Below are 12,004 nucleotides of genomic sequence, written 5' to 3' on the forward strand. Positions count from 1 at the left end.
CAGATACTTCATCATTCTAGCGCTGAGTGCATGCAGCTGGCATTTGACAATGGGGAGAGCTGCAGCTGGTTACTTCAGGTTGCAACAGGGGACCAGCCCTCCTCTTGACTTAATGGATGATTGGCCATGTGTGCTCAAGGCTTGAGTATGCTTTGCATAGTCTTTAGTCAAGCAACTATAGATAAGTTAAATCTGTCTCTATTACCCATGCATTAATTAGAATACTGTTATCCTGCTCCGCTCCTCTTGGTTAGAAGAGCCAAAGAACAAGTGAACACACACACACACAGAGTGTTGCAAATAATGCTCTATCCTGTTTTAGTTTGAGAGAACATACTTATTCAAGACATTATTTAGGTATGTGCCTGAGTCCCATTGAAGTTAATAGGAATTAAGCATGTGCTTAAGTACTTTGCCGAATCAGGACCTTAAATTGTATTGGCTTCAGAGCTGTTCGCAAGCTTGTTAAACCACTGCTTAGATTTGTTAAAATCTGTGTACTGTTCATTCTCGACATTCCTAAAGGTTTGCTTTCCCTAAGAGATTAATCTGGGTTTAGCATTCCTTTTTTGCTGGGAGTATGATGAGAGCTATTAATTCATTTCTTGTTCCAATTAAAGGGACAGGAATTTTGTTTATATTAAGTATTTTAAATCTATTTTTCTGATAGTGCAACCTTTACATAGTATATATTAGTATTTAAATAGTTTTTTTAATCCCTTTAAAGCATTATATGCTTTTATATGGGTTTTTTTGTTCCCTTGCTGTCTTTTGGGAGGGGCTTGGACTACTCCTGCCTCCCTCCTTCCTCTTCCACTCTGTACATACAGATGCCTTTTCAGTTTACATTTCAGCTTTGCTGCTGCTACTACTACTAAACACCCTCTTACAGAGCCTGAGGAAGAGCTTGTACACTCTCCACAGAGCAGTACAGGAGAGTGATGCAAGAGACCAGCAATGAACCAGTGACACTGACTACACACAAAGTGCTACCAGCCCACACTGGAAACAAACAGGAACAACAGAGAATCTTTTCCCTTCTTATCTCTTTTTATCCCAACAATTCTAGCGGTTCCTTGTTTTTGTACTTACTATTATATGTAAGAAAAAGTGTCCTGATGGAAGTGTGATTTTTAAGTTGACAGTGCCCTTCTCACAAGTGAATAAAGCAAATTATTGTATGCAATTGTACCTTAAGTATTGCTGCTTTTCTGACAGAGAAATCTCTCTCCACACCTATGTTCAATACACAATTATGTTTCCAGTAAACTATATTTCAGGTCTTCTAAGCATAGTAGTTTCGGCAGAATCTCTCCAGTCCTTAATTACCTGTCACTTCAAACAGTCTCTTTTTGAATGAACTGACAACATTTCCATCCTTCCGCCTGAGTAAGGGGCTGCTTCTCCTTTCTGTCACCTTCTGTTTTAACCTGGAACGCACCTTCAAGTTGGGCTCCGAGGCTGAGAATTAAGAGAAGAAAATGGAAAATTTAAAATTAAAAAGCCGTTTCACCAAACAGTGCTTCCACTCATTCAAGTACCCCTCCCTCAGCCCCCAGATGATCAGAGAAGACAGAGCAATTTAATTACAGCTCCTCAGCACCCTCAAGTGGCCCCAACCCTAAGATGGTGGATGGGAAGAAGTCTGAGGCAGTTGCAAAGATGCTGCTCCCACTACTGTTACCACTTCATACCTAAGATAGGACCTAAACTCTGAGCAGACCAGAGGGGGAGGAGGAGATTAAAATATGCTCTTCCCAGAAATAGTGCCACTCTAGAAAGCCCCCTTAGCCATCCCCTACCCTAGCCCTGAGCCAACGGTAGGACACAGCAGAGAAAGTACTAGGGAACACTTTATTTTTATTTACTTTTTTTCTTCTAAGCAAAATCACTGAATCGCTTTGTTTTTTAATTTTCTGTGGTTATTATTCTGCTTGAATGGTATATATGTACCTCATATATTGGGGGGAGATGTTCAAAAGTGCTTGATAGTCTCAGCAGCATAATGCCCATTAAAAGTCAATGAGACCTGTACTCCTAAAACCCTTAAGTTCTTTTGAAATTGCCTCTAAACAGATATGATTCTCCATGTACTTCTCCCTCTCTTTAATTCAATGGAGTACAGACCTACCACACTGTCAAAGCTATTTATAATAAGAGTGGCATTTTGGTGGTTATGTTAAAGAAGAAAAAGAAAGAAATTTCACTAGTCAGCCACTGAGTTTATTTTTGTTTCCAGTCCTCAGCGAAATCCCTGCTATTTCTCTCTCATCCCAGCTGTGCTACAGAGAAAAGTATCTCAACATGAGGATAGACAAAGTTTTCTATAGCAGTTAACAAACAGCAGAAATGTGAGTTATTAATATGCAGTTTTATCATTAAAATTATCCAGAGGCCAAGGAAAGCTTTGTTCTACTACATTCCTACTGTAGGTGAAAACTGGTAACAATATAGTGGGGAATCCCCTTCTGGGTTTAGACTTTGGTCTGATGGTAGACATAGGAAGAAACCTCTGCTGTGGCTTTTTGATTTCTTATAGGCATATAATTTATATCAAAGCCCATTGGGAGAATGTTTCTTAGTGAGCAGTTCTGAGCCCGAAACCTTCAGCAGGTCTGAGCCCGAAACCTTTTCTGAATAACTGCACCAAAACAACTGCATTTATTGCTGTATTCTGAGAAAAGTTATACATGAAAATATAAACTCAGTCTGAAAAGGAAGAAGTAAGATCAAATTCCAGGAATCCTACAAATTATATTTAATGTATTCTGGGCAAGTTCTTCCACCTTTTTCCTTTACTAAATGGACACAGTATTTGAATTTGAATGCTACAGACAAGGTTTTGTGGTGTTTATTAATTTTTGGCATCTCTAATGTGAAAAAATGTTTCATGTACCCATTTATCTGCTCTTCTAAGTAAGCCTTTATCAAACAGACTGCTAAGGATTAGTGCAGCCACCTGGCAGGTAAATTTAGGGTAGAATTTGTTTGTTTCATTGTCTGGCCATGCATGTTGGCTCATCAATGTCTTAACACATAGAGGGGTTGGAAGTTTTTTCTCTCTCTCTCTCTCTCACACGCACACCCTATCTCTCCCATGCTTTCCTTCCCGTGTGTGTGTGCACATGCACGCGCACGCACACAGAGTTAGAAATGGAGGAAGAAAAGAAGGGATGAAATCCGGGCTACACTGAAGTCAGTAGAGTTTTGTCATTGACTTCAGTGGGACCTGGATTTCTAATTTCAGCTCTCTTCTCACTTGCACTGTGAACGCATTTGTTTCCTGTTGTTCCATTCACTTCTACAGTGATGAGCACATTAGAAATGCCTGAGATAGATCAATGGGGGTTTCAATTACTTATTATATTTAGCCTGCTCAAAGAGTGGTACAAAATGTTTAATAAACTCAGGACTGGTTGGATTTGCAATGACTCTAACCAACCTTTGTCATGCTTTTCCCATGATGCTAAATAGTTCCTGAGAGCTGCCTTCTATGTGGTCTACAGTTTGTGCTGCTTTCAGAGGAACTATATAGCACCCTCATACAAAACTAGAAATCTTTGAGGAAAACTTAAAATGTAAAATCAAAGTTAAATTTAATCAGTCACTATATGACTCATCCATGGGAAAGCAAATCTGATTTATTTCTTTAGAGAGATACGGTTTTGATACAGAACTGTCAACTTACAAATTAATGTATGATAAGATGACATTGGTGTACTAGGAACATATCTATGTGTGCTCAGACCATGAATCTCATGTAGTTATGATTTGGAAGTAAAGTAATTCATATATTGTGCTGACTCAGTTTGCGGTTAGTGTTCATTCTATTTATAATTCTTCAAATTCCCAAGCTGCAGAAGAAGATTTCCATACCAGTGACTAACTAATGTGATGTAAATCCTCTGGGTCCAGAGAAAGAGCTCTTCAGCATTCATTGGGGAGAAGTTCCACTTGTATATGAATGTATTTCATGCCCAGTCACACTGATTGCCTTTCTATTTTTAACCATGTTGCCATCACACTCTGCATTACAATCAATCACATAAACAGAGAAGACAGTCTTTTATGTGGATATCTGAGTTTATGCGCCAGCCAAGAAGAGAACCCTTACATAAAAGAGGAATATCATTATTTAAATGAAAACAATAAATTTTCAAATGAAGAGGAAGAAAACAACCTAGTTTTTTTAATATTCCAAATAAAAGATAAAAATTAAAGCTTTGAAGAGTATGAGGTTCAGAAATAGACTTTCTTGAATATCCCTTGTGAAATGCAGCAAACTGAGAGCACTATGCCAGACAGGACTCTTGATGATAAGAGGTGAAAACTCAAATTTTAATACAGCAAGAAGAGGATGTTAGGGCTGATGGTTAGAGTATAGGGTTGAGGAAACAGTTCTGGGTTCTAATCCTGGCTGAGACATCAATTTAGTCTGTTACCTTGGAGAAGTCCACAGGGTAAAACCCTAGCCCTGCTGAAGTCATGACAAAATGCTCATTGACGTCAACAGGTCAGGATTTCACCCACAATCTCTACAGGCCTCAGTTTATTCTGGTATCAAATGATTGTAACAACAGGCATCTATCAGCCGTTTTGTAAGCATTAAAGAGATACTGTCAGGTAGTTTAGACTCCAAATATAGGTTTTATTCTTAAAAAAGGTTTATCGTAGTTCAATATTAATATAAATGATTTATAGATTTAAAAATTTCATTGTTTAAACTGAGTGAAATGCTAACAAGTAAACTAAAAGCAAAAATAGGGAAAAGTAAATTATATGTTTACATTATTTCACTTCTGGTATTCAAGCTTTTTTATTAGTAATTCATTAGGATTTTTCAAAAATATACTATATAATTTTTAACATTTCATTGTCCCTTTATTTAATTAATGTTTATAAAGTGCTTGGAGATCCTTGGATAAAGATGGTAAAGAAGTATTACAATTATTCAGTAGTAGGTTTTCAATGAGTATTTGGTATAATGGTTTAACTATTGGTGCTTAGAAGTAATCTTTCCTATGCTCCATCAGTCAAAAAAGACCTTTATGACTCCATATAGTGGTTCACTGACGCATTAAGACCATGATTCAGCATGGTATTTAAGCATGTGCCTAACTTTAAGCACATGTCTAGTCCCATTAAGTAAGAGTCTACAGCTAGATTCAGCCTGGCTTGTACAGGATGGCGCAAATTCCACTTTCCTGAACCAGCAGTCGCTTACAAGCCAAGGAGGATGCATCCCTAAATCAGGGCAGTTTCCACAACTGCCCTTCATTGGGGAAGCTATACAGGGATAGGGCAACTGAAGTTTCTCTCAGAGCCTCCATAGCATCCCTGGTGGCAGAGGCAGAAGCTGACTAAGAAGCCAGCATAAACCAGAAATGAATCTAGCTCATAGCTTGTAAAGAAATTTGCATCTGGTTCTCAGCTCCATCAAGTTTTTGCATTGCCAGTCAGCACAGCACTTTGAGCTAGATCCACAAAGGGATTTAGGTGCCTAAATGCCTCTTTAGACATCTAATGTCAACATTTAGGTGCCACTGGTATTCACAAAACCTTCACTGTCTTGCTGCCTAGCCTGTGGGTGCCTAAATTTCTGCCACTAAAGTCCACTAGGCACCTAAGTTTCTGCAAGTGGTCATGTGCAAAACCACTTAAATTCAGACACTGCTGAGTCATTCGGTGCCTAGCTCATTCCTAAACGATGGCAGGATTCTCAAACTAGGTATTCTCCTGCCTGTCTCACATGCAGGGCCCAGTCTGGCAGGACTGCTCTGTGCATCACTTAACCCTCACAAAAGACAGATGGGTATGAGACTTTGTGGGGCTGGCTGTGTATTTCCCATTATACCCAACAGCTCAGTGGTTAGAGCACAACCCTGGGATGTGGGAACCTAGATCTGAACTCCCACCCTGCCTGATTTGGAGCAGGAATTTGAACCCAGATCCCAAGTGTGTGTCCTAACAACCATTCTAGTGAATATTTTAGGGTGAGTTTCTCAATCTCTCCCTTTTAAGCTGTTCCACTTGGTATAAATAATTAGCTATTCATTGGAGCAATGACTTGAATTTGCCTTTCCCACATCCCAGATGAGTTCCCCTAACTACTGGGGATATTTAAATAATTATATAAAGTGGAAAAGCTTCAACAAGAGAGATTGAGAGATTTATCTCTGAATACCTAACAGCCTGGTGATTTGGGCACTCTCCTGGGAAGTGGCAGGCCCCCAGAGCAGGGATTTGAAAACAGATCTCCCACATTCCTGGCTAGTTTAGGTGGCTTCCTTGCTGGCTTCTGTGAATCCCTTTCTTAGGTGCCTAGCTCTTCCCATACAATGCCTGGAGCCTGGGCACCCAGTTGGGGCTGTGAATTCTACTGGGCAGAAGGGCAGCTAGGAGTTGCAACACCTAACTCCATTTGCGGTTCTAGTCCTTTGTGTCTAGTGTTGCTGGTATCTCCCCAATTTAAGGAAGGGAAAATGTACCATTCAAATTTGCTTTGGATAAAAGGAAGCAAAAAGAAAAGGTTGGCGATAGACAGTTGGTGGAGTGTCAATGCACTGGAGAATCATTCTGCACATGCAACTCTCATTTGCAATGTGTGTTCAGGTCTAAAATGTTATGGGCCATTTCAGTAATGTTGGCAGTTTAGCATCCCATTGCTATCAGTTTGCTTAGTGTCTACTGAAATGCTGACCATAAGGACCTCATTCGATATTACTTCTCCAATCTACTCTAAATGGACTACACCTAGAAATCACACAACACATCTTTTTAATTTAAACCAGCACATAGGAATTATAGGAAACTCAGAAAGTCAGCTGAGAGCAATAGCAAGAGTGCTCTAGTTCCTTGAGAGAGGTAGGGAGCTCTGCAGAGCTAATGTTTTGGGTCCTAGAGGAAGAAGGGTAGGTTACGTCAGAATAAATTTTTGGAATTTTGAGGTAGGTGTTTGTTGAGTGCCATTGCAGAAGATGATGTTACTACACCTGCTATAGAGTTGTATGAACCATTAGCAACGAAGCCAGTCGGAATGGGGTGGACTCAACCAAATGGTAGGTTAAGACTTTGTGATGCCCACCCCTTACACCATTTCAAGTTGCTCTCTAGGGCAAGTGGAAATTTCCTTAATGGTTGGGTGAGACATACAATAGTTCACACTTAGGTAGCCAGTGACCTGTAGGGAGACAGTACTGCAGCAAAGAGCAACAATCCTAATGTTGACATTAGAAAGAAAATATGACACCGTACATAAGTACAGATGATTTCACTGAGATCACCCCTCTTACTCAACTGTATGACATCCCAAGTAGCTCCAGTCTCTCATGAGTAGTGTGATGACGTAACACAAGCATGGGAGACAGAAAAGTAATACACTGAAATATGTCACATATTACAGTGTTCTATAATTACTTGCAATTTACAGATACTGGCATTAAAAAATGCAGTCCAAGGACTGGATCACTCCCCAATGTGCAAACAAGGCTGAGATTTCTTCGCTAGGATTACCTTGACTATTTCTTTAATTAAACATACTCAGATATTTAAGAATCCTGTTGGAGGAATAAAAACACCTAACATTAAAGGGGGGAAAGCCTTATAAATGAAGGGTGTTTAACAGATAATAATATACTGCTTTCTGATGGTACCTGGAAAACAGTAGTACTTTTGTATCAGAAAAGTATGTGCCAATTTCAAATCAGCATTTACTGAACCCAGGCAGGAAATGGGGGATGGGATAGGGGGTATAGTGAGCCGGTCTTCATCTTGAGGCTAAAACCATATATAGGAAACCCGAGGAGCAGAAAGTGAGCTTTTGTCAAGGCTTAGGATGGATCTATAGTGAAAGCATTTCCTTTTATTAGCTCATAGGCTGGTTTTAGAAAATCGTAGGGAAGCAGAGCTAGTGACACTAAATTTGGCAATAGTGACTGTTTAATTTTTTTAAAATTCAACAGGCAGCAACTTCTGTACGTTTCCAAGATTTGTTGCATCCTATGTAAGAATGTCAATTTGTTCCCTATAGCTCATGCTAAAATCACTATTCCTGAGTTCATTTAGGGAAATAATGATAAGGAATGTTGTGATGTGTTTAAGTCCACAAAGAGAAATACGACAAAAATAAAGAATTAGCATACTATTTAGTAATTTTAATTGCTGGTTGGTATTTTCTGTTTATTTTCGGTTACAAATGGCCATTTTATTTGGGGGCATGGAGAATCATATTTTAAGTTGATTTGAATATATTATGTGGTATTAACATAATATATTCTATTGCATTGACAAAAAAATAAAATTGTGACATGACTGGTAGTTGTATTACTAATCATTTAAATTGTTTTTAAACTTAAAGTGTTATATCTTAGAAGTGTCAATAAAGGCAATAACATTTTCAAAGGCAGATTTTCAATAAGTAGCATGATGCTTTAGACTGGAGCAATTTACCAGTCAATTATTGAAATAAAAAGGAAACCTTAACATAACACAAGACTGGTTGTAATATACTCTCATCCCCAAAAAAGAGTGGTTTAAAATAGATAAATAAAAAGGGGATAACATGTAACTCTGGCCATTCTATAAAAGTGAAGGTCGGGGAAGATAAATGGACAGTCTTTTAAAAATATATATCATTTTGGATACTGAGAGCCCCCAATTCCTCTCCTAATTCTTGTTTCCACAGGCAGAAGCCTGAGCCTGCACCCTGACTTAGGTATGTTTGTACATCAATATGGGTGGGGCAGCCACAGCAAAACTTGGGGAACCCGAGGCTGCTTAATACAGGGGACTGCTGCTATTTTGAAGAGCAGCAATCTGAAAACTACTGGGAGAAAGCATCTTTGTCCCTTTCTGTCCCCAAAGCATCCGGGGAGAGGCTGGGAAGGACACACATACACACTTTCCCAATAAAGGCAGCCGAGGGAGGAGTACCTGTGCCACACCAAGAGTCTGTGGCTAAGGCGAGTGCCTCATCTCACCTCATCAGCATGCCATTCCAGTGAAGACAGCTGAAGAAAGAGGAGCATATTTGCTCCCCAAGAATCTGGGCAGGCAAGGGTGGAAAGAGGGCTCAGGAGAAACACACACACACCTCTGAGGTAGGAGGGACCAGAAGCTCCCAAGTCCTTCCCAATAACCTAGACAGCATAGAGGGCACAAGAGTACCAAACCTCCATTAGCGAGAAGGGTAGTTGATACCATTGTGGGCTCCCTCCCGAAGATTCTGGGATGCCCAGTAGCCTTCCAAAGATGGCAGAGAGCTGAGGGAAAGGGGTTCAGAGAGCAGGGTTGCCGGTTTTGAGCTTCCTGCTCCCTCAATGGCTTGCGGGAGAGCTGCCAGTGGCCCTTACTTTACTGGAGGTGTGTGAGGGTCTCAACTTCATCCCAGGATTCACTAGCTTCTGGGAGAGGCATAAATACTCACTGTTCTACTTGGTGGTTTCTGGCTGCTGCTATTTTAAGCTGCCCCAGCATCTTCAGCCACCTCAGAATATTTGTATTTATTAAAGGCCAAGATGTACCATTTAGTTCTCCCGACCCTTTGATTCTCTAAGTGATCTCTGTGCTTAGAATGTCACTTTCCAACACGATCCGGAAATGGGGAGTTAATTCTTTGGATACTATGGGCATCTCTCATGGCTGGCACTCTGAAAAATGCCAGCACTTTATACTAAAAGTTCACTGGCTCTTTAATTCTGGTATTTTAAAATGCCAATTCAGGTTGAAGTTAGATTTATGAGAGAGAAAGCCATTTGCACTATTTCCTCTAAAGGTTTTCCAAGAACTACATGGAACATCCATTCGGATGGGCCTGACTGTTGGGTGGTCCCAACAAGGCTAGAGCGTCACGTACTGTGGTGAAGGATGAAGATGCTTTATTTTTCTGGCTTGCATCACCTAATCTGTTTTCAGCATACACAGAAACTGTTTCCTGGTCAGCCACTTGGTTTAAAGGGAATGTTGATCACATGTGAAACCTTTTAGTCCTTTGCTTTATTTTAGTTTTGTAAAAGGTAAAATGCTTTATTTACTCAGGCTAAGGTAAATATCCAACCCCTAAATAAAAAAACAGGGTTAGTGAAACACATGTTAAAAACAGCTAATTAGATTAGTGGGCATATTTCAGCCCTTTAGCTTTCTTCAGGCTATGGAAGCAGATTTAACAAGGTTAGTTGTTTTTCATCTATAGCCTAAAGAAGGTTCAGAACTGAAATCTTCCCTCCAGCCCTTTTGTAAATTTCTACCATGCATTTTAGAATCTCCCTCCCGGTTTTTCTTTGTAGTCTACATATTAATGTAAAACCTGTTTCATTGGCCATCCCAGGAAGCATTAAGCTTGCCTAATGAAGTCTTTGCTGATTTAGGTATATATATTGTATATTGTACCATATCCTCTTGCAGAGAATTAGGTGCCTTTTAAATCTAGGGAGATGGCGCAAATGATGAACACTAATCTGGATTCTCTATTGACATTTGGCCTCTTTGTGTCACTTGGGAAGCAAAGGCAACGGATTCTGGTTTCCAGCTGCCAGAAGAAAATTCTCTGGCTATGGGGAGCTCTTGGCATGTATGTATATGCCAGATCTGGGCCCTGCATCTGCCTTGACAAAACTCCCATTGACTTCAATGGGGCCTGGATTTTACCTATAGAGCTTTAATATATATTATGTGGGACGCATAGACCACATTGTGTTTTGGGTTTGCTGGAGTCTTAGGCATGTGCATACCTAGCTCCAGGGCATTAACTGCCATTGCCAAAGCTGAAGCGCTCTTTCTTTCTTCTCCATACCACTCATAATTTGGATATATTTCAGCTCATGGCTTACGTACATTATGTAATTTATGCAATGGAGCCCTTTGTTCACATTACATACAAACTTATGTGAAAGCAACCACTCCATGTACTGGCCTCCAATAAAAGCCAATTTCAATAAGAACTATGTGCATGAAGTGTTTCCCTTCAACAAAAGTTTGTTATATTAAGTTATGGTGTGATTCTATGACTTAATGGCTTATCCTAAATTTTCCCTTGGCATCACAGGGAAAGCCAGATTATTTTAAAAGAGGATCCTTTCTGCTATAAGAAACAGAAGAATAAGAGGTAAATAAAAAACCAGTCTTGGAATATGGGGGGGGAGAGAGTCATGAAAACTTCATAGTGAACTTCCCCACTCCCTTACCCCTCAAATTTAGAAATTTAGACCCCACTTTAACATTATGGGAGGAAAAAGGTGCAGCAAGTCAATTACCTCTCAGTACACCTGTGTGAGGGACAGCCTTCATTTGGTTTGTTAGGGGTCGGGTCAGGCTCCTGGCTGGCAGTACTTCTTGGTTTAGAGAAGATATCCCTGCATTGAATTAGCATCATCCCCACTTCCGCCCCAGTATACCCAACAGTGCTAGCTGAGAAACTACACAAAGCTACACATTCTGTGGATGTAACTAGCTAGTCCCACTCCCCATTGCACTCTCTCCTAACATCCATAGAGTCATTACACTTTACATAAGCAAAATGACCCTCTCCATTGCAGAAGTGCCAGAGCTAATCCCCTTACCCCGGCACTCCAAGCTTTTGCAGGGTCACAATTTGACCCTTAGATGCTTGATTTGTAGACTGCAGAATATTCATGCTCACGTCCTCTAGTCCCCACACAAGAAGGAATTATTTAATGTGATGATTAAATCCCAGGGATTTTAATCTAGGAAAAAATCCAACAGTGATAACTCATCTGATGGCAGGCAACAAACTACACTGTATTTCGCTAGCCTGCAGAAGCCCAGGATTAAACATCACCACCTTCTCCCCAAATGTAAAAGGACATTAATTTCCTCAGTAGATGAAAGCTCGGGAGGTCTACACTATCTAGGCATACTGCTTAGAGTTGTGCAAAGGTAAGGCAGAATGTCAGCATGTAGGGACTTTGCTATAACAGTACATGATGCCAAGAAAACTAAACACAAAAAGCAATATGTCTTGTTTTCAGCATGGATAACTCTGGGGCAA

General features: G+C 40.1%; 1 protein-coding gene across 1 annotated transcript in view; it reads right to left on the reverse strand.

Moving 5' to 3' along the window:
• HDAC9 (histone deacetylase 9) overlaps window positions 1-12,004 on the reverse strand; it is a 641,420-nt gene that overhangs the window by 251,272 nt on the left and 378,144 nt on the right. Inside the window, exon 8 of the mRNA XM_054020255.1 lies at window positions 1,330-1,461. Coding sequence (XP_053876230.1) covers window positions 1,330-1,461 — 132 coding nt within the window. The remainder of the gene's footprint in view (window positions 1-1,329; window positions 1,462-12,004) is intronic.

This window comes from Malaclemys terrapin, chromosome 2 (assembly GCF_027887155.1).
Source record: "Malaclemys terrapin pileata isolate rMalTer1 chromosome 2, rMalTer1.hap1, whole genome shotgun sequence".
NCBI lineage: Eukaryota > Metazoa > Chordata > Testudines > Emydidae > Malaclemys > Malaclemys terrapin.